The sequence below is a fragment of the Oncorhynchus mykiss genome, chromosome 15 (genome assembly GCF_057628025.1).
Source record: "Oncorhynchus mykiss isolate SJ-2025 chromosome 15, ASM5762802v1, whole genome shotgun sequence".
NCBI lineage: Eukaryota > Metazoa > Chordata > Actinopteri > Salmoniformes > Salmonidae > Oncorhynchus > Oncorhynchus mykiss.
This window is the reverse complement of record NC_143036.1, coordinates 5,495,323-5,517,500: the sequence shown is the minus strand read 5'-3', so window position 1 is coordinate 5,517,500 and position 22,178 is coordinate 5,495,323. Positions and strand designations below refer to the sequence as shown.

Here is a 22,178-nt window from a genome sequence, read left to right as displayed (position 1 = left end):
GGTGTCACTGCAGTCCCTGGTTCAAATCCTGGCTGTATCACATCCAGCCGTGATTGGGAGTCCCGTAGGGTGGCACATTTTTGGCCCAGCGTTGTCGGGGTTTGGGGAGGATTTGGCCGGGGTAGACCGTCATTCTCAATAAGAATTTGTTCTTAACTGACTTGCCTAGTTAAAAAAATTAATACAAATATATAATATTCCTTGTATTGTGCACTAGTTTTACTAGCACCTTGTGGGCCCATGTAAAAAATAGTACACTCATGGCCTTACAGCGGCTGTGTTAACCCCCTTTAACCTTTGGAGACAGCCTGGGTGGCATGCTGTCAACCAGAAGATTTACCTCGGCCGGGAAGTTCTCTCTCTCTCTCCTTCACTCTCACTCTCCTGGATCTCCTCTCTCTCTCTCTCTTTCACGCTCACTCTCCTGGATCTCGTCTCTCTCTCTCTCTCTTTCACTCTCACTCTCCTGGATCTCCTCTCTCTTTCTCTCTCTCTCCTGGCTCCCCGATCCACTCCCTCTCTACATTTCCCTGTCATCAGTCCCTCTGTCTCGCTCTCCACTATCATGTTTATTGTCTCTCTCATTCTCCCTCTCTCCTTCTCTCCCTCTCTCTCGCTCTACATTGTCTTGTTATTTCTCTCCCTCCCTCTCTCTCTCTCTCTCTCTCGTGTTGCCTGGAGTTAGATCGCCTGTTTTATTCCACAAACAACAACACAGAGTTACACATGGAATAAACAAACGTACAGTCAATAACACAATAGAAAAATCTATGTACAGAGTTTGCAAATGAGGTTAGATTAGGGAGGTAAGGCAATAAATAGGTCGAAGTGGCGAAGTAATTTAGCAATTAAACACTTGAGTGATAGATGTGCAGAAGATGAATGTGCAAGTAAAGATACTGGGGTGCAAAGGAGCAAAAAAAAATAACAATGTGGATGAGGTAGTAGGATGGGCTGTTTACAGATGGGCTATGTACAGGTGCAATGATCTGTGAGCTGCTCTGACAGCTGATGCTTAAAGTTAGTGTGGGAGATATAAGTCTCCAGCTTCAGTGATTTTCGCAATTCGTTCCAGTCATTGGCAGCAGAGAACTGGAAGGAAAGGCGGCCAAAGGAGAAATAGGTTTTGGGGGTGACCAGTGAAATATAATTGCTGGAGCGCGTGCTACGGGTGGGTGTTGCTATGGTGACCAGTGAAATATACCTGCTGGAGCGCGTGCTGCGGGTGGGTGCTGATATGGTGACCAGTTAGCTGAGATAAGGCGGGGCTTTCCCTAGCAGAGACTTATAGATGACCTGGAGTCAGTGGGTTTAACGACGAATATGTAGTGAGGGCCAGCCAGCGAGAGCATACAGGTCGCAGTGGTGGGTAGTATATGGGGCTTTGGTGACAAAACTGATGGCACTGTGATAGACTGCATCCAATTTGCTGAGCAGAGTGTTGGAGGCTATTTTGTAAATGACATCACCGAAGTCAAGGATCTGTAGGATAGTCAGTTTTACGAGGGTATGTTTGGCAGCATGAGTGAAGGATGCTTTGTTTGCAAAATAGGAAGCCAATTCAATATTTACTTTTGGATTGGAAGTGCTTCATGTGAATCTGGAAGGAGAGTTTACAGTCTAACCAGACACCTAGATATTTGTAGTTGTCCACGTATTCTAAGTCAGAGCTGTCCAGGGTGGTGATGCTGGCCGGGCGGGCGGGTGCGGGCAGTGATTAATTGAATATAATGCATTTAGTTTTACTTGTATATAAGAGCAGTTGGAGGCCACGGAAGGAGAGTTGTATGGCGTTGAAGCTCGTCTGGAGGTTAGTTAACACCGTGTCCAAAGAAGTGCCAGAAGTATACATAATGGTGTCGTCTGCGTAGAGGAGGATCAGAGAATCACCAGCAGCAAGAGTGACATCATTGATATATACAGAGAAATGAATCAGCCCGAGAATTGAACCCTGTGTCACCCCCATAGAGACTGCCAGAGGTCCGGACAACAGGCCCTCCAATTTGACACACAGAACTCTATCAGAGAAGTAGTTGGTAAACCAGGCGAGGCAGTCATTTGAGAAACCAAGGCTGTTGAGTCTGCCACTAAGATTGACAGAGTCGAAAGCCTTAGCCAGGTTGATGAAGACGGCTGCACAGTATTGTCTTTTATCAATGTCGGTTATGATATCGTTTAGGACCTTGAGCGTGGCTGAGGTGCACCCATAACCAGCACGGAAACCAGATCGCATAGCGGAGAAGGTATGGTGGGATTCAAAATGGTCGGTGATCTGTTTTGTAACTTGGCTTTCGAAGACCTTAGAAAGACAGGATAGGAAGGAAATAGGTCTGTAACAGTTTGGGTCTAGAGTGTCTCCCTCTTTGAAGAGGAGGATGACCACGGCAGCTTTCCAATCTCAGACAATACGAGATGCAACAATAGCAGCGGATGATTTTAGAAAGAGAGGGTCCAGATTTTCTGGACCCTCTCATATACTCAGTCTTGGTTATAATTTCCATGCTGGGGTGGCAAGTTTTGCTTTCCTCGGGCTTAGGGGTGACTGTGGTATCTACAACATAGATTGTCAAGGGTCAGGATTTATTGGTCAAGGCAGATGTTATGTTTGGTGCGTATTGGTGAATTTGATCAAATAAAGGAAACCTTAAGACAGTGTGACCAAGAGGGGTGTATGGTTTTAGGGGGGGACTGGAACTGTAGACTGGATTTTACTGCTGAAGAACCTCACCTGCAGTCAGCTACTTGTCTGTCTGGTCTATTAACTGTGTTTGAGCTTTCTGATGTGTGGAGAAGGAATGCAAAAGTTAGGCAGCACACGTGGTTAAAAGTTAATGAAGGTCGTCTCGGTGCAGCAAGGTTAGACAGGTTGTATGTATCTGAGCTCTACTGTAGTACTAATGAAGGTGGTCTCGGTGCAGCAAGGTTAGACAGGTTGTATGTATCTGAGCTCTACTGTAGTAGCTAATGAAGGTGGTGTCTGTGCAGCAAGGTTAGACAAGCTGTATGTATCTGAGCTCTACTGTAGTAGGGTTGGAAGGTTAGACAGGTTGTATATATCAGAGCTCTACTGTAGTAGGGTTGGAAGGTTAGACAGGTTGTATATATCAGAGCGCTACTGTAGTAGGGTTGGAAGGTTAGACAGGTTGTATATATCAGAGCGCTACTGTAGTAGGGTTGGAAGGTTAGACAGGTTGTATATATCAGAGCTCTACTGTAGTAGGGTTGGAAGGTTAGACAGGTTGTATTTATCAGACCGCTACTGTTGTAGGGGTGGAAGGTGTGACATCACTACTGTTTTTAATTGATGACCATGGTTTTGTAGTAGTGTTAATGGTGTTGTGGGATCCCAGACCCAGTAAAAGTGATTTAAAACTCATGCTCTCTCTCTCTCTCTGTCTCTCTCTATCTCTCTCTCTCTATCTCTCTCTATCTCTCTGTCTCTGTCTCTCTCTATTGTCATGTTATTTATCTCTCTCTCTATCTCTCTCTCTGTCTCTCTGTCTCTCTCTTTCAATCTCTCTCTCTCTCTCTGCCTCTCTCGCTCTCTGTCTGTCTGTCTCTCCCTCTCTATCTCTCTGTCTCTCTCTATTGTCAAGTTATTTGTCTCCCTCTCTGTGCATTACCCACACCTTACAGGTAACAGGGAGCTCTATGCAGCAAGCGGAGCCTTTGCCATTGGTCGATGCCGAGCTATTGATCTCTTGTCATTGGAAGGAAAGAAAGAGAGAAAACTGCTGGGCTGAGGGGGAGACGTGACGCGTTCATTGTGACACACAGTAAGCATCAGTATATAGAGATTATCATCCGTGTAATGCACACATCTGATGTGAATTGGTGGAGTGTGTGGGAAGGGAGAGACAGAGAGAGACAGAGACAGACAGAGAGAGAGAGAGAGAGAGAGAGAGAGAGAGAGAGAGAGAGAGAGAGGGTGGAGGAGAGAGAGAGAGAGAGAGGCAGAGGGAGAGAGAGACAGAGAGAGAGAGAGAGAGAGAGAGAGAGAGAGAGAGAGACAGACAGACAGACAGACAGACAGACAGACAGACAGACAGACAGACAGACAGACAGACAGACAGACAGACAGACAGACAGACAGACAGAGGGAGATAGAGGGACAGGGAGAGGGAGAGAGGGAGAGAGAGAGAGAGAGAGAAAGAGAGAGAGAGAGAGAGAGCTCACTCGACTCGTACTTGACAGTTTAGAAGAGGTTTGATTACCTTGAGGCTAAAGGTCTTTCAGTGGCTAGTTACATCTCTTGCGGTATACATTGTTACAGTACTCACCTCTCTTGATTGGTCATAGAAAAGAGGTCCTCTTCTCACTTCCTGTAGAGTCGTTTACATACTGTTCTCAGTTCCTCAAAGGTCAATCGACAACCACAGGAACCTTCTCAGCTAAACGCTTGGCCCTTAACAACCAGGAACATGTCGCTTACTGTGGTGAGATCAGGGCGAGTTACACGGGCCAGTTTAATGGATATCCCACTGCATACTAGCCCTCTTTACCTCTTGGAGCTACCCCTCCCGGATCCGGGAGATTTGTCATCAACTGACACTAATTAGCATAACGCAACGGACAAAATTATCTTACTAGAAAATATTTATAGTCATGAAATCACAAGTGAAATATAACGAAACACAGCTTCGCCTTTTGTTAATCACCCTTTCATCTCAGATTTTGAAATTATGCTTTACAGCCAAAGCTAGACAAGCATTTGTGTAAGTTTATCGATAGCCTAGCATAGCATTATGCCCAGCTAGCAGCAGGCAACTTGGTCATGAAAATCAGAAAAGCAATCAAATTAAATCGTTTACCTTTGATGAGCTTCGGATGTTTTCACTCACGAGACACCCAGTTAGACAGCAATTGTTCATTTTGTTCCATAAAGATTATTTTTATTATTTTTATAGCCGAAATACCTCCGTTTGTACTTCACGTTTGGTTGAGAAATCCACCGGAAACTGTGGTCACGACAACGCCGAAAAATATTCCAAATTAGATCCATAATATTGACAGAAACATGGCAAACGTTTTTTATAATCAATCCTCAAGGTGTTTTTCAAATATCTATTCGATAATATATCAACCGGGACAATTGGCTTCCCAGTAGGAGCGAGAGAAACAATGGCCGCATTTGTCTATTACGCACAAATCACTCTGAGAGCCACCAATTGACCACTGACGCAATGTTGTCATTCACGCAAAATAAAAGCCTGAAACTATGTCTTGTGACACTAGACACATTAGGGAAGCCATAGGAAAAGGAATCAGGTTGATATCCCTTTCACTGCTCAATAGGAACGCATAGGAACGCAGAGGTTTCTAAATAAGTCACTTCCTGATTGGATTTTTCGCAGGCTTTCGCCTGCAATATCAGTTCTGTTATACTCACAGACAATATTTTTACAGTTTTGGAAACTTCAGAGTGTTTTCTATCCTAAGCTGTCAAATATATGCATATTCTAGCATCTTGTCCTGACAAATAGCCCGTTCACTTTGGAAACGTTATTTTTCCCCAAAAAATAGTGAAAATAGTGCCCCCTAGTTTCAAATGATCAAGCAAAATGTTGATTTCCGCCTAAATAGACATACCCAAAAGTTGTTATTTTGATAGTTCTAGAAGGTCCTGGAACTCACCTTTCTGGTAAAAATAGTTATACATTGCTGAAGTGTACTCACTTTTGAGGACAAATATAAATTAAAATATAAAAATCATGGTGAATATGACTTGAAGTGACTGAAATGTTTTCTAAATATAGTAACAATCCAAAAAATAAATGACTGACCATAATATTTCGCCTGTCTTACAACTTTAAAATAAATATTTAGTGACAGTATTTAGTGACAGTACAAATTTGGCCCCATTTCATTTCACTGACGATAAAGATATTTCTCCCAGACGTCCTCTAAGTGACAGAGAGATTCGAATGCCTGCAGACTCATTAAAACTTCAGCTTTACTTCACAAAGTGATTGCGTCCCTCTGCGACCAAGAGAAAGTGGTTGCGTTTCAATTCAATGAACTCACTAATATTTTTTTCACGTTGACAGCTCTAAATCTGACTGAGAATATCACAGCGAGATGAAAGCACGATTGCTGGATTTGCTAGATAGTCCCCTTTAATATGTAGTCTCCCAGGCTGTTCTAATGTCGCTCAGAGAGAAGAATATTTATTATTTGTCTGGATATCCCTGAAAATGTGACATGTCACTCCCTATGCAAATGTGGGATGTGAAACCTGACACTTCAAGTCAGCTGACAGAGTGGTCGCAGTAGAGCAGACAGATGGGTCTTCCTGGCACTATAAAGCACTGGATCCTACCCGGGCTCTTTGTACACCGGAATGTCAGTTGGAACCGGTCCAGAACCCCTAAATAGGGGACTTAAAAGAAAACATAAAAAATACATTGGACGGGGTGATTTCTGTATTTTAAAAGTTACATATCTTGAAAACTTAACTGCTGACAACTAAAACATGTTGGGACTGTGTCAACAATGGACTAATGAAACAAATACCAACAGATCATTTTTTGGCAGGAATATTCCTTTAACATCTAAGAGGTATAGCCTCCTTGCTCACAGGTCCTTACTTGGATCTTCTGTCTCACAAACACACGTGGCCGACCTCTTAACCACATCTAGTAGTGTAGTAGTGAGGTCATGAATCCAACTTTCTTCTTTACTTGAAGAGTTTATTTGAAAAATTCTATATCCACCAGTTTTTCACATTTGTATTTCATCATCATAAATTATTGTTCACAAAAGAATAGTAAACAAACAAACATTTGATGAACTGGGGACATTTTATTACAAGGTCAAATTATTTTTCTAGGGGGTTTAGGGTTAAGGTTAGAATTAGTGTTAGGGTTAGAATTAAATTTAGGGTTAGGAGTTAGGGTTAGGAGTTAAGGTTAGGGTTAGGAGTTAGGGTTAGGAGTTAGGGTTAGACTTACATTTAGGGTTAGGAGTTAGGGTTAGGGTTAGGATTAGGGTTAGGGTTAGGGTTAAGGTTATGTTTAGAGTTAGGGTTAGGAGTTAGGGTTAGGGTTAAGGTTATGTTTAGAGTTAGGGTTAGGAGTTAGGGTTAGGGTTAGGAGTTAGGTTTAGGATTCAGAGTTAGGAGTTATGGTTAGGGTTAGGAGTTAGGGTTAGGGTTAGAGTTAGGAGTTATGGTTAGGGTTAGGAGTTAGGGTTAGGGTTAGGGTTAGGAGTTAGGGTTAGGGTTAGGGTTAGGGTTGTTTAGCTGGAAAGGAATGTTTGTATCCTGTATATATGACTGTGATTTGTGGTTGTCCCACCTAGATATCTGAAGATCAATTCTCTTGCTGTAAATCACTCTGGATAAGAGCATCTGCTAAATGACAAAAATCTAAAATGTAAGTTACCTATAATGTTCCAGATATTCTGGGTTCTGGGGCTCCCGAGTGGCGCTGCGGTCTAAGGCACTGCATCTCAGTGCTAGAAGCGTCACTACAGACCCTGGTTAGATTCCAAGCTGTATCACAGTGGTCTAAGGCACAGCATCTCAGTGCTAGAGGCGTCACTACAGACCCTGGTTAGATTCCAGGCTGTATCACAGTGGTCTGGGGCACTGCCTCTCAGTGCTAGAGGTGTCACTACAGACCCTGGTTAGATTCCAGGCTGTATCACAGTGATCTAAGGCACTGCATCTCAGTGCTAGAGGCGTCATCAAAGTCCGTGGATGGAATCCAGGCTGAATCACATTCGGCTGTGATTGGGAGTTCCAAAGGGCGGTGCACAATTGGCATCAGCATCGTCTGGGATGATCGTGGACTACAGGAAACAGCAGAGGGAGCCGTGCCATATCCACATCGAAAGGACAGCTGTGGAGAAGGTGGAACATTTTAAGTTCCACAAACAGTGTGGTGGAGAAGGTGCAAGAGTGCCTCTTCAACCTCAGGATGTGGAATAAATTAGGCGTGTCACCTAAAACCCTGACAAACTTTTACAGATGCACAATTGAGAGCATCCTTTCTGGATGTATCACAACCCGATACGGCAACTGCACCGCCCACAACCGCAGGGCTCTCTAGAGAGTGGTGCGGTCTGCACAACGCATCACCGGACACCTACACCACCCGAGGACACCTACACCACCCGATGTCACAGGAAGGCCATAAAGATCATCAAGGACAACAACCACCCGAGCCACTGCCTGTTCACCCCGCTATCATCCAGAAGGCAAGGTCAGTACAGGTAGCCTAGTGGTTAGAGTAACCACTAGGCTACCTGCCATCTCTACACTCTAACCACTAGGCTACCTGCCATCTCTACACTCTAACCACTAGGCTACCTGCCTCCTCTACACTCTAAACACTAGGCTACGCTGCCGCCTCTACACTCTAACCACTAGGCTGCTGGAAAAAGATGATCTGTAGTGTAACAATACCGTGAAATGCTACTTACAAACCCTCAACTAAAAATGCAGTTCAAGAAAGAGTAAAAAAAAATATTTACCAAATAAACTAAATAAAATAACAATAGAGACACTATATACAATGTCAATGTGGAAGCTATATACAGGGGGGTACCGGTACAGAGTCTATGTGGAGACTATATACAGGGGGGTACCGGTACAGAGTCAATGTGGAGACTATATACAGGGGGGTACCGGTACAGAGTCTATGTGGAGACTATATACAGGGGGGTACCGGTACAGAGTCTATGTGGAGACTATATACAGGGGGGTACCGGTACAGAGTCAATGTGGAGACTATATACAGGGGGTACCGGTACAGAGTCAATGTGGAGACTATATACAGGGGGGTACCGGTACAGAGTCTATGTGGAGACTATATACAGGGGGGTACCGGTACAGAGTCTATGTGGAGGCTATATACAGGGGGTACTGGTACAGAGTCAATGTGGAGGCTGTATACAGGGGGTACCGGTACAGAGTCAATGTGGAGACTATATACAGGGTATTACGGTACAGAGTCAATGTGGAGGCTGTATACAGGGGGTACCGGTACAGAGTCAATGTGGAGGCTATATACAGGGGGTACTGGTACAGAGTCAATGTGGAGGCTGTATACAGGGGGTACCGGTACAGAGTCAATGTGGAGGCTATATACAGGGGGTACTGGTACAGAGTCAATGTGGAGGCTATATACAGGGGGTACTGGTACAGAGTCAATGTGGAGGCTATATACAGGGGGTACCAGTACAGAGTCAATGTGGAGGCTGTATACAGGGGGTACCGGTACAGAGTCAATGTGGAGGCTATATACAGGGGGTACTGGTACAGAGTCAATGTGGAGGCTATATACAGGGGGTACCGGTACAGAGTCAATGTGGAGACTATATACAGGGGGTACCGGTACAGAGTCAATGTGGAGACTATATACAGGGGGTACCGGTACAGAGTCAATGTGGAGACTATATACAGGGGTACCGGTACAGAGTCAATGTGGAGGCTATATACAGGGGGTACCGGTACAGAGTCAATGTGGAGGCTATATACAGGGGGTACCGGTACAGAGTCAATGTGGAGACTATATACAGGGGGTAACGGTACAGAGTCAATGTGGAGACTATATACAGGGGGTACCGGTACAGAGTCAATGTGGAGACTATATACAGGGGGTACCGGTACAGAGTCAATGTGGAGACTATATACAGGGGGTACCGGTACAGAGTCAATGTGGAGACTATATACAGGGGGTACCGGTACAGAGTCAATGTGGAGACTATATACAGGGGGTACCGGTACAGAGTCAATGTGGAGGCTATATACAGGGGGTACTGGTACAGAGTCAATGTGGAGGCTATATACAGGGGGTACCGGTACAGAGTCAATGTGGAAGCTATATACAGGGGGTACTGGTACAGAGTCAATGTGGAGGCTATATACAGGGGGTACCGGTACAGAGTCAATGTGGAGACTATATACAGGGGTACCGGTACAGAGTCAATGTGGAGACTATATACAGGGGGTAACGGTACAGAGTCAATGTGGAGGCTATATACAGGGGGTACCGGTACAGAGTCAATGTGGAGGCTATATACAGGGGGTACCGGTACAGAGTCAATGTGGAGACTATAGACAGGGGGTACCGGTACAGAGTCAATGTGGAGGCTATATACAGGGGGTACCGGTACAGAGTCAATGTGGAGACTATATACAGGGGGTACCGGTACAGAGTCAATGTGGAGACTATATACAGGGGGTACTGGTACAGAGTCAATGTGGAGGCTATATACAGGGGGTACCGGTACAGAGTCAATGTGGAGGCTATATACAGGGGGTACCGGTACAGAGTCAATGTTTATTAATAATAAACAGCGAGTAGCAGTAGTGTAAAAACACAAGTACAATGTAAATAGTCACCATTTGATCAATAATAATACTGTAGTTGACTCATCTTTGTGTCCCTACGACAGATTAAAGATGAATCGTGTAGTGAAACTGGGCCAAGGTCTGACAAACCAGCCAATTAAATTGTTTTGGTGTGTGTGTCTGTCTGACTTTCTCTCTCAGAGAGAGAGAGAGACAGAGAGACAGAGAGAGAGACACAGAAACAGAGCGAGAGACACACACACAGAGAGAGAGAGACAGAGAGAGACACAGAGATAGAGAGAGAGAGAGAGAGAGAGAGAGAGAGAGAGAGAGAGAGAGAGAGAGAGAGAGAGAGAGAGAGAGTGTGTAAATCCATGGGTGGTTGATGTGTAAAAGAATGCCTGCCTTCAATCTAATCACAAGACACTATCAAAGCTCTTTAACCGAGGTAGAGAAATACAATCACATTTTCAGAGTTGTAATTATTGTTGTGGGCGAAACATTTGATTTCAAAGTATTTCACAAGCCTGCTTTGTGCTCTAGTTGTGGTTGTGTGTGTGTGTGTGTGTGTGTGTGTGTGTCTTGTTTTAGGTGAACGGAGGACTGCTACTCTCGTTTTAATCAAACACTAATTAACAGTTGCCTGGGTTACCAGCTGTAGCTATATGGGCTCATTAGCCCAGTGGTCACCAACCGGTGGATCGCGATCTTCCGTTTAGTTGATCACCAAACATTTCTTTAGAAAACCGCATGGATGAAGGCATAAAGGCTTGCGTTCCTTTTGTCTCTCTCTTGGTGTTGCGCTGTTGACGGTAGGCGCACCTGATTAAGAAGACCTGAGCATCGGGCACGAATAGTGTTCCAATTTTAATTGTCTGAAAAGACAAAACTATGCCTACCTGGAGGACCGGTGTGACTAAATCGAGTGCACCTACTGCGCTCAAATCACCGTGCCTACAGCATTCACCAACCAGGCCACAGATTGTCATAGCTGAACCATATGTTCTGATTGAACATCTATTTTCTTGTGATTGACAGGGGAGAGAGACCCCCTTGCTCCTGCCCTAAAAAAAACCTGGTCAACGGTATAGTGCACTATAGAATAGTGTGCCATTTTATAGTCAAAAGCAGTGTACTATAAAATAAGAGTGTCATTTCAGACGAGCTCCGGTCGTTGATGTGCAGCTGTACTTCCTTGATGATGTACAGTACAGAGTCTGTACTACAGTACAATCCAATTGCATATTTAGGTTGTGATGCGGCCTGCACTGTGCAATGTGCTCGTTTCAGCATAGCGCCCCTCTCTTCTCTACAGCTCCCACTGCACTTACAGTCTACAGTACTGTGTGCTCGGTGTGTTCCTACTCTGTACTGTGACTGAGTGGCTGTGTGTGGGACGTCTCCGCTCCTCTCCTCTTTCTCTATGCGGTTTGCCCCACAGTGCGCTTATCCCGTTCGCACCCGTTGCTTTTACGCGCCGCTCGACGTCTGCAGGCACACACACAGTAGCACCGGTCTCTCCCCTGCACCGCACGCAACCCCAATCGATGGAGGTAATACTCAGCGCGGGAGTCTTTAGCACCTTTGGCAAAACTGCCTTCCTGTGTTCTCTTCCTCAATAGGATAAATTATTTTTTTGTCCTCGTTTGATTTGGTATCAAAATGTGGGACATATCTATTGATTCAGAGCAGCGTCCTTAGCGGAGAGCTCGGAATCTTAGCGGCTTGGCTTGAAGGGAATAACGGAGTAATTCTTTCTCTCCTTCCCCCTCGTCGAAACAAGAGGAGTTTGCATGCAAAAGGTGGTTTATTTCGACAAGGTAAGACACGTATTATCTATATGGGGAAAACACCTAACGTTATCTTCCGGGTGGTATTGTTGCAGTGTTTTAAGGTTACTTTAAACAGTGTCAAATTGCGCTGTGTTGATCAGATGGATGTGAGAGGTGGAAACCATAGCCCACTCATATTTCGGGTTATATGAAAATATAACAAAATAGTGTATTATTAGGCTACATTGGAATGGATTTTATTGTGGAGAATGGTGCAACGAAAGAGGTGTGCAACAGTTTTTTTTTTTTTTTTGGTGGGAACCATCTTGCAAGTTTTGACAGTCTGCAATATTATCATAAACCGTTTCAGTAGAGAAATATTCTAAAATATTGAAGTCAGTTATAAAGTTAAGTTTATTTAGAATCCTTAATTCACACACCACGTTAAAGCAGTACATTAAACTGTTGTCTATTTAATCAATAAAATACGCATATCTTTACCTTTGGGGGATATTTAGGTTTGTAATATATAATATAATATAATATATATTATTATTATATATTATATAATATATAATATAATATAATAATATGTAATATTCCTCGCCGTAATCACTCAAGGGAGAAGCGAACGCGAATAGAAACTTTTACTATCTTCAGTAACATTTCGCATTCTTTCCCACACTCGCCTTTTTACCAGGAATAACGTCGTATTATTCATTAAACGGAAAAGAAACCCACCTGGAGTTGGATTACACATATGTACATAGACGAAAACGATGCACTGTCGTATCACGAACGCAAAGAGACTGTAGAGGTGTATGTCATGTGTTAGTGTCAATTGGATCTCAATTTGTTGTAGTCGAGTGGGTCAACTTTTTTGGCTACATCTGTAAATATGGCTTCATATCCATGTAATTCGCTTAGCCTTACATGTTCCGTCATAGCGTTCAGGGAGCTGGGAGCTCAGCCTTGAGAAGATACAACAACACACAAGGCTGATCTTTTATTTCTCCCTCCACAGAAGGAACATATAACGATCATGTTATAAAGTCATAGAAATGTAATCTAGAGAGCGGGACTCTATATTTACCATAACTTTAGCATGATCATCATCCGTTTCTGTGTGGAGGGAGTTTAATATAGATCCGCCAGTAGGGTAGCCTAAATCCAGTCAGAGGTATACGTCATCTGTGGATTGGTTTACTCATCGTCAAAATACATCTGTTGTTATTTTGGGACAGGAATACAATGCAATACAATACCACAATACAACAGCCTACTTGATTTATTGGCATATTTGCAGGGAATACACACAAATGAGCCTTATTTAATGGGTTGAAAATAACTAATTAAATGGGCTTTGATTCAGGAGTAGGCTAGGAAATTAAATCATCAGAAAAAAAAGATCTCAATATCATCTATGATGGCAAGTGAAAGGAAACAAATGGGATTAGGCCTAATTATGCTAATTTCATAATAATTTGGATTGCACTCTCTCTATATATATATATATATATATAGTATATATATATTTTCATAAAGGTAGAGGTAGACTTAACAACAGGTGGCTCTGACTGCCAACTCTCCACGGTGTAGTTGCTATGAGGACTAGAACACTGTGTTGTTGCTATGAGGACTAGAACACCGTGTTGTTGCTATAAGGACTAGAACGCTGTGTTGTTGCTATGAGGACTAGAACACTGTGTTGTTACTATAAGGACTAGAACACTGTGTTGTTGCTACGAGGACTAGAACACTGTGTTGTTGCTATAAGGACTATAACACCGTGTTGTTGCTATAAGGATTAGAACGCTGTGTTGTTGCTATGAGGACTAGAACACTGTGTTGTTGCTATAAGGACTAGAACACCGTGTTGTTGCTATAAGGATTAGAACGCTGTGTTGTTGCTATGAGGACTAGAACACTGTGTTGTTACTATAAGGACTAGAACGCCGTGTTGTTGCTATAGGACTAGAACACTGTGTTGTTGCTATGAGGCCTAGAACACTGTGTTGTTGCTATGAGGACTAGAACACCGTGTTGTTGCTATAAGGACTAGAATGCTGTGTTGTTGCTATGATGACTATAACACTGTGTTGTTGCGATCGAGGACCAGAACACTGTGTTGTTGCTATGATTACTATAACGCTGTGTTGTTGCTATGAGGACTAGAACACTGTGTTGTTACTATGATGACTATAACACTGTGTTGTTGCTATGAGGACTAGAACACTGTGTTGTTGCTATGAGGACTAGAACACTGTGTTGTTGCTATGATGACTATAACACTGTGTTGTTGTTATAATGACTAGAACACTGTGTTGTTACTATGATGACTAGAACACTGTGTTGTTACTATAAGGACTAGAACACTGTGTTGTTACTATGATGACTATAACACTGTGTTGTTACTATAAGGACTAGAACACTGTGTTGTTACTATAAGGACTAGAACACTGTGTTGTTACTATAAGAACTAGAACACTGTTGTTGCAATGAGGACTAGAACAATGTGTTGTTAGTATAAGGACTAGAACACTGTGTTGTTAGTATGAGGACTAGAACACTGTGTTGTTGCTATGATGACTAGAACAATGTGTTGTTAGTATAAGGACTAACACACTGTGTTGTTACTATAAGGACTAGAACACTGTTGTTACTATGATGACTATAACACTGTGTTGTTACTATAAGGACTAGAACACTGTGTTGTTACTATAAGGACTAGAACACTGTGTTGTTACTATAAGAACTAGAACACTGTGTTGTTGCAATGAGGACTAGAACAATGTGTTGTTAGTATAAGGACTAGAACACTGTGTTGTTAGTATGAGGACTAGAACACTGTGTTGTTGCTATGATGACTAGAACAATGTGTTGTTAGTATAAGGACTAACACACTGTGTTGTTACTATAAGGACTAGAACACTGTTCAACATTCTTTTTTGTATTTCTTTTATATTTTCAGCTTTTTATTCTCACCTCACATCTCCTCCTCCTCCTCCTCACAGGTAAACCTTCATCCCCCTTCTTCCAGTACACCACCATGGCTGAGAAGGTCGGCCCTAAGACTCCCATCAACCACCCAGGGGTGACTTCCCTCCCCCCAGACCCCATCCAGATAATCCGCAGCAAGGCCCGCTCCAGGAGGGTTCGCGTCAACGTCGGAGGTCTAAACCACGAGGTCCTGTGGCGGACGCTGGACCGGCTGCCCCGTACCCGTCTGGGTAAGCTCCGAGACTGCAACACCCACGAGAGCCTGATGGAGGTCTGCGACGACTACAGCCTCCATGAGAACGAATACTTCTTTGACCGGCACCCGGGCGCCTTCACCTCGATCCTCAACTTCTACCGCACAGGGAAGCTGCACATGATGGAGGAGATGTGCGCCCTGTCGTTCGGCCAGGAGCTTGACTACTGGGGTATAGATGAGATCTACCTGGAGTCCTGCTGCCAGGCCCGGTACCACCAGAAGAAAGAACAGATGAACGAGGAGCTGCGGAGGGAGGCGGAGACGCTGAAAGAGAGAGAGGGAGAGATTGAGTTTGATAACACCTGCTGCCAGGAGAAGAGGAAGAAGCTTTGGGACCTCCTGGAGAAACCCAGCTCGTCCCTGCCTGCCAAGGTAAGAGAGGGAGGGGATGGCGGGATGAGGGGAGGATGAAGAGGAGGGGGAGGGCGGAGGGGAGGGGATTACACCACCCACCTCATTTATCCTCTATCCTCTCAGGGGTGTAACTGTACCCCGCTGGATTTTCAGCGTGTGTGTTAGTGTGTGTGTGTGTGTGTGTGTGTGTGTGTGTGTGTGTGTGTGTGTGTGCGTGTGTGTGTGTGTGCGTGTGTGTGTGTGTGCGTGTGTGCGTGTGTGTACTCCCGCCGGTTTTGTACAACACTGCAAAGGCGTCCATCCTACTGCTCTGCCTGTGATAACTGTGTGTCCTCTTCTTACGCATACAGAAACAATGGTGAGAGATAGGATGGATACAGGAGGGGTTTTCTCAGAGGGAGAGATAGGATGGATACGAGAGGGGATTTCTCAAAGGGAGAGAGAGGATGGATACGAGAGGGGTTTTCTCAGAGGGAGAGATAGGATGGATACGAGAGGGGATTTCTCAAAGGGAGAGAGAGGATGGATACGAGAGGGGTTTTCTTAGAGGGAGAGATAGGATGGATACGAGAGGGGTTTTCTCAGAGGGAGAGAGAGGATGGATACGAGAGGGGTTTTCTTAGAGGGAGAGATAGGAGTGATACGAGAGGGGTTTTCTCAGAGGGAGAGAGAGGATGGATACGAGAGGGGTTTTCTTAGAGGGAGAGAGAGGATGGATAGGAGAGGGGTTTTCTTAGAGGGAGAGAGAGGATGGATACGAGAGGGGTTTTCTTAGAGGGAGAGAGAGGATGGATACGAGAGGGGTTTTCTTAGAGGGAGAGAGAGGATGGATACGAGAGGGGTTTTCTTAGAGGGAGAGAGAGGATGGATACGAGAGGGGTTTTCTCAGAGGGAGAGATAGGATGGATACGAGAGGGGTTTTCTCAGAGGGAGAGATAGGATGGATACGAGAGGGGATTTCTCAGAGGGAGAGAGAGGATGGATACGAGAGGGGTTTTCTCAGAGGGAGAGATAGGAGTGATACGAGAGGGGTTTTCTCAGAGGGAGAGATAGGAGTGATACGAGAGGGGTTTTCTTAGAGGGAGAGAGAAGATGGATACGAGAGGGGTTTTCTTAGAGGGAGAGAGAGGATGGATACAGGAGGGGTTTTCTCAGAGGGAGAGATAGGAGTGATACGAGAGGGGTTTTCTTAGAGGGAGAGAGAGGATGGATACGAGAGGGGTTTTCTCAGAGGGAGAGATAGGATGGATACGAGAGGGGTTTTCTCAGAGGGAGAGATAGGAGTGATACGAGAGGGGTTTTCTTAGAGGGAGAGAGAGGATGGATACGAGAGGGGTTTTCTTAGAGGGAGAGAGAGGATGGATACGAGAGGGGTTTTCTCAGAGGGAGAGATAGGATGGATACGAGAGGGGTTTTCTTAGAGGGAGAGAGAGGATGGATACAGGAGGGGTTTTCTCAGAGGGAGAGATAGGAGTGATACGAGAGGGGTTTTCTTAGAGGGAGAGAGAGGATGGATACGAGAGGGGTTTTCTTAGAGGGAGAGAGAGGATGGATACAGGAGGGTTTTTCTCAGAGGGAGAGATAGGAGTGATACGAGAGGGGTTTTCTTAGAGGGAGAGAGAGGATGGATACGAGAGGGGTTTTCTCATTTGCGTTGGGCATTTTCTTGCAGGAATTTCATTTCTCATTCTTGCGTATCTCTGCAGAATGGAGAATCCGATATACAGTACAAAGACAGCCCTGATCTGCGTCCCAATTAGCACCCTAATCCCTATGTACTGCCCTCCTTTTGACCAGGGCTCCTAGGGAATAAGGTGCCATTTGAAAAACACACCAAGTCTCTGTTGAAGTGGAAGGCTAGAGTATTGTACAGGTTGAAGAGTCAGGCGTGATGTATATCTCGAGTGGAGGGGGGGGGGGGGGGGGGGGGGGGGGTATTTAACCAATAAGGCACGAGGGGGGCGTGGTATATGGCCAACAATGTCTAAGGGATGTTCTTAAGCACGACACAACGCAGAGTCAAAATAAATTAGAGCAGTAAAAATGTAATTAAATTAAATAAACGTTTTGTCATACCCGTGGTAAACGATATACAAAGGCTGTCTGATATACCACGAGCTGTCAGCCAATCAGCATTCAGGGCGCGAACCACCCAGTTTATACCACATATATATATATATATATATATATATATATATATATATATATATATACTGTATAAATAGATACTGTATATCTCCACATGAAACTGGAAACATAGTTGGTGCAGAAGACTCTGACCAATGAGGGAGGATGGAGGTATCTGCACGGAGGAGGGAGTGAACGAGGGAATACGAGCAGTAGTGTTTTACAGAACTGACAAAATAGAAGAGTAGAATACAAAAACAACCAGGAGAGACTGCCTGAAAAATGTGTACGTGTGGGTGTGTGTGTGTCGATCACAGCCATCCCCTACAGTATCACACTATGACACACTGTATCTATAGAAAAACTAACACACACACACACACACCTAGTCACACACACACCTAGTCACACACACACACACACACACACACACACCTAGTCACACACACACCTAGTCACACACACACACACACACACACACACCTAGTCACACACACACACACACACCTAGTCACACACACACACACACACACACACACACACCTAGTCACACACACACACACACCTAGTCACACACACACACACACCTAGTCACACACACACACACACACACACACACTCACCTAGAACCTAGACACACACGCACACACCCAGACACACACCTACCACCGCACAAACACACAGAGATACACAGAAACACACACCTTCTTACCTACCGCTCTATTAGGAGACAAACTACTGTATGTATCCTCAAAGTGAAACCTGTTCCAAAATCTTTCTCTTGTCCTTAGTAATCACACTGAGTGTGTCCCAAATGACACCCTATTCCCTATTTTTAGTACACTACTTTAGCCCAGAGCCCTATGGCACCCTATTCCCTATATAGTGCACTACTTTTGCCCAGAGCCAAAGGGTGCCATTTGGTTCTGGACTAAAGTAGTGCACTATATAGAGAATAGGGTGCCATAGGGCTCTGGTCTAAAGTAGTGCACTATATAGAGAATAGGGTGCCATAGGGCTCTGGTCTAAAGTAGTGCACTATATAGAATAAGGCACCATTTGAGGTGTAGTCACTGAGGGCAGATTACTGATAGGTATGAAGACAATACAACAGAGAGAATCTCCCTCCCTTTCCTCTATATTCATTATTCAGTTTTAAGAACAAATTCTTATTTTCAATGACGGTGGGGTTAACTGCCTTGTTCAGGGGAACAGTGGGTTAACTGCCTTGTTCAGGGGAACAGTGGGTTAACTGCCTTGTTCAGGGGAACAGTGGGTTAACTGCCTTGATCAGGGGAACAGTGTACACAACTGCCTTTTTCAGGGGAACAGTGGGTTAACTACCTTGTTCAGGGGAACAGTGGGTTAACTGTCTTGTTCAGGGGAACAGTGGGTTAACTGCCTTGTTCAGGGGAACAGTGGGTTAACTGTCTTGTTCAGGGGAACAGTGGGTTAACTGCCTTGTTCAGGGGAACAGTGGGTTAACTGCCTTGTTCAGGGGAACAGTGGGTTAACTGCCTTGTTCAGGGGAAGAACGACAGATGTTTACCTTGTCAGCTCGGGGGTTTCGATCTGACCAAGTCCAAACGCTCTAACCACTAGTTTCCCTCACTTTTGATGAGAAAGGTTTGCTTTCCTATCTATCAAATTATCCATCACCTATCCATCACCTATCCATCACCTATCCATCACTTCATTTTAATTCTGTCCATCACCTTCTTCCTCTTTCTCCATTTTGTCCCGCTCTCTGTTTATTCTGTCACACACCCTTCCTGTTCCCCTAGCTCACACTCTCTTCATCTCTCTTCCTGTTCCCCTAGCTCACACTCTCTTCATTTCTCTTCCTGTTCCCCTAGCTCACACTCTCTTCATCTCTCTTCCTGTTTCTCTCGCTGTCACTCTCTTCATCTCTCTTCCTGTTTCTCTCGCTGTCACTCTCTTCATCTCTCTTCCTGTTCCCCTAGCTCACACTCTCTTCATTTCTCTTCCTGTTCCCCTAGCTCACACTCTCTTCATATCTCTTCCTGTTCCCCTAGCTCACACTCTCTTCATCTCTCTTCCTGTTCCTCTCGCTGTCACTCTCTTCATCTCTCTTCCTGTTCCTCTCGCTGTCACTCTCTTCATTTCTCTTCCTGTTCCTCTCGCTGTCACTCTCTTCATTTCTCTTCCCGTTCCTCTCGCTGTCACTCTCTTCATCTCTCTTCCTGTTCCCTAGCTCACACTCTCTTAATTTCTCTTCCTGTTCCACTAGCTCACACTCTCTTCATATCTCTTCCTGTTCCCCTAGCTCACACTCTCTTCATTTCTCTTCCTGTTCCCCTAGCTCACACTCTCTTCATCTCTCTTCCTGTTCCTCTCGCTGTCACTCTCTTCATCTCTCTTCCTGTTCCTCTTGCTGTCACTCTCTTCATTTCTCTTCCTGTTCCCCTCTCTCTTACTCTCTTCATCTGTCTTTCTGGTTCTTCTCTCTGTCTCTGCATTCTAATATCAATCCCCTTTCAGTGAATTCCTCTCCCTCTCCAGGACTTCACTGTCATACTCCTAAACTGATTCTGGTAATAGCAATAGGTTATAGTAGAGAGAGAGAGAGAGAGATAGAGAGAGAGAGAGAGAGACAACCCTATGGCACCCTATTCCCTATATAGTGCACTACTTTTGTGCAGTTCCCATTGGTGCTCTGGTGAAAAGTAGTGTGCTGTGTAGGTGCTGGGGTTCTTTAACTTTTTTCAGCTCAAGGCTCAAATGAGAAATCGACCATTCTCCAATGACCCAAATTAAAAATGAATAGTGTGTTGTTATAGATGTATTCTTATTATAATTTGTATACCTATTTTTTTCTGAAACCCTGGGGTAGGGGATAGGATGTCATTTGGGATGCAGATAATTTCTCCATGCAAGTTCAGCAGAGTCACGTTCCAGACGAATCTCTCCTTACCCACTCAGCAGATTGTCATGTAATGTGATTTAGGTCCAGGTGAATCTCTCCTTGCCCATTCAGCATAATGTCATGTAATGTGATTTAGGTCCAGGTGAATCTCTCCTTACCCACTCAGCATAATGTCATGTAATGTGATTTAGGTTCAGATTAATCTCTCCTTGCCCATTTAACAGAATGTCATGTAATGTGATTTAGGTCCAGACGAATCTCTCCTTGCCCATTCAGAAGAATGTCATGTCATGTGATTTAGGTTCAGATTAACCTTTCTAGCGGAACCCCTCGACAACATTCCCGCTGAAAAGGCACCGTGCGAAATTCAAAAATATTTGATAGAAATATGTAACTTTCAGACATTAACAAGTTCAATACAGCAAATGAAAGATAAACCTCTTGTTAATCTACCCATCGTGTCCAATTTCAAAAATGCTTTACAGCGAAAGCACAACATATGATTATGTTAGGTCATGGCCAAGTCGTAAAAACACACAGCCATTTTTCCAGCCAAAGATAGGAGTCACAAAAAGCAGAAATATAGATACAATTAATCACTAACCTTTGATGATCTTCATCAGATGACACTCATAGAACGTCATGTTACACAATACATGTATGTTTTGTTTGATAATCTGTATATTTATATCCAAAAATCTCAGTTTACATTGGAGCCTTGCGTGCAGTAATGTTTTGATTCCCAAACATCCGGTGATTTTGCAGAAATACTAATAATAAACATTGATAAAAGATACTAGTGTTATTCACAGAATTAAAGATAGACTTCTCCTTAATGCAACCGCTGTGTCAGATTTTGAAAACACTTGACGGAAAAGCATAATCTGAGAACGGTGCTCAGAGCCCAAAAGAGCCAGAGGAATATCCACCATTTTGGAATCAACAAAGTTAGCAACAACACCATAAATATTAACTTACATTTGATGATCTTCATCAGAAGGCACTCCCAGGTATCCCAGTTCGACAATAGATTACAGATTTGTTCCATAAATTTCCATCATTTCTGTCAAAATAGCCACTTGTTGTTATCGTGTTCAGCCCAGTAATCCATCTTCATGAGGCGTTGGAACTTCATCCAGACAAAAACTCGAAAAATGTCCATTACAGTCCTTTAGAAACATGTCAAACGATGTATGGAATCAATCTTTAGGATGTTTTTAACATAAACATCGATAATGTTCCAACCGGAGAATTCCTTTGTCTTCAGAAAAGCACTGGAACGAAAGGTAACTTTGTCTGGAGTGCGCGTCATGAGACCAAGGCACTCTGCCAGACCACTGATTCAAAGAGGTCTCATGTGCCCCTCCTTTATAGTAGAATCCTCATTCAAGTTTCTAAAGACGCTTGACATCTAGTGGAAGCCGTAGGAAGTGCAACTTTATCCATATCTCAATGTGTATTCGGTAGGCCAAGCTTTGAAAAACT

At 44.1% G+C, this 22,178-nt stretch overlaps 1 protein-coding gene across 1 annotated transcript in view; it reads left to right on the top strand.

The window, feature by feature from the left end:
• Window positions 1-11,450: 11,450 nt before the first annotated feature.
• LOC110490882 (potassium voltage-gated channel subfamily B member 2-like) overlaps window positions 11,451-22,178 on the top strand; it is a 256,724-nt gene continuing 245,996 nt past the window's right edge. The window contains exons 1-2 of the mRNA XM_090199231.1: window positions 11,451-12,117; window positions 15,084-15,697. Of these exons, the coding sequence (XP_090055357.1) occupies window positions 15,119-15,697 (579 nt within the window). The 5' untranslated portion in view covers window positions 11,451-12,117; window positions 15,084-15,118. The remainder of the gene's footprint in view (window positions 12,118-15,083; window positions 15,698-22,178) is intronic.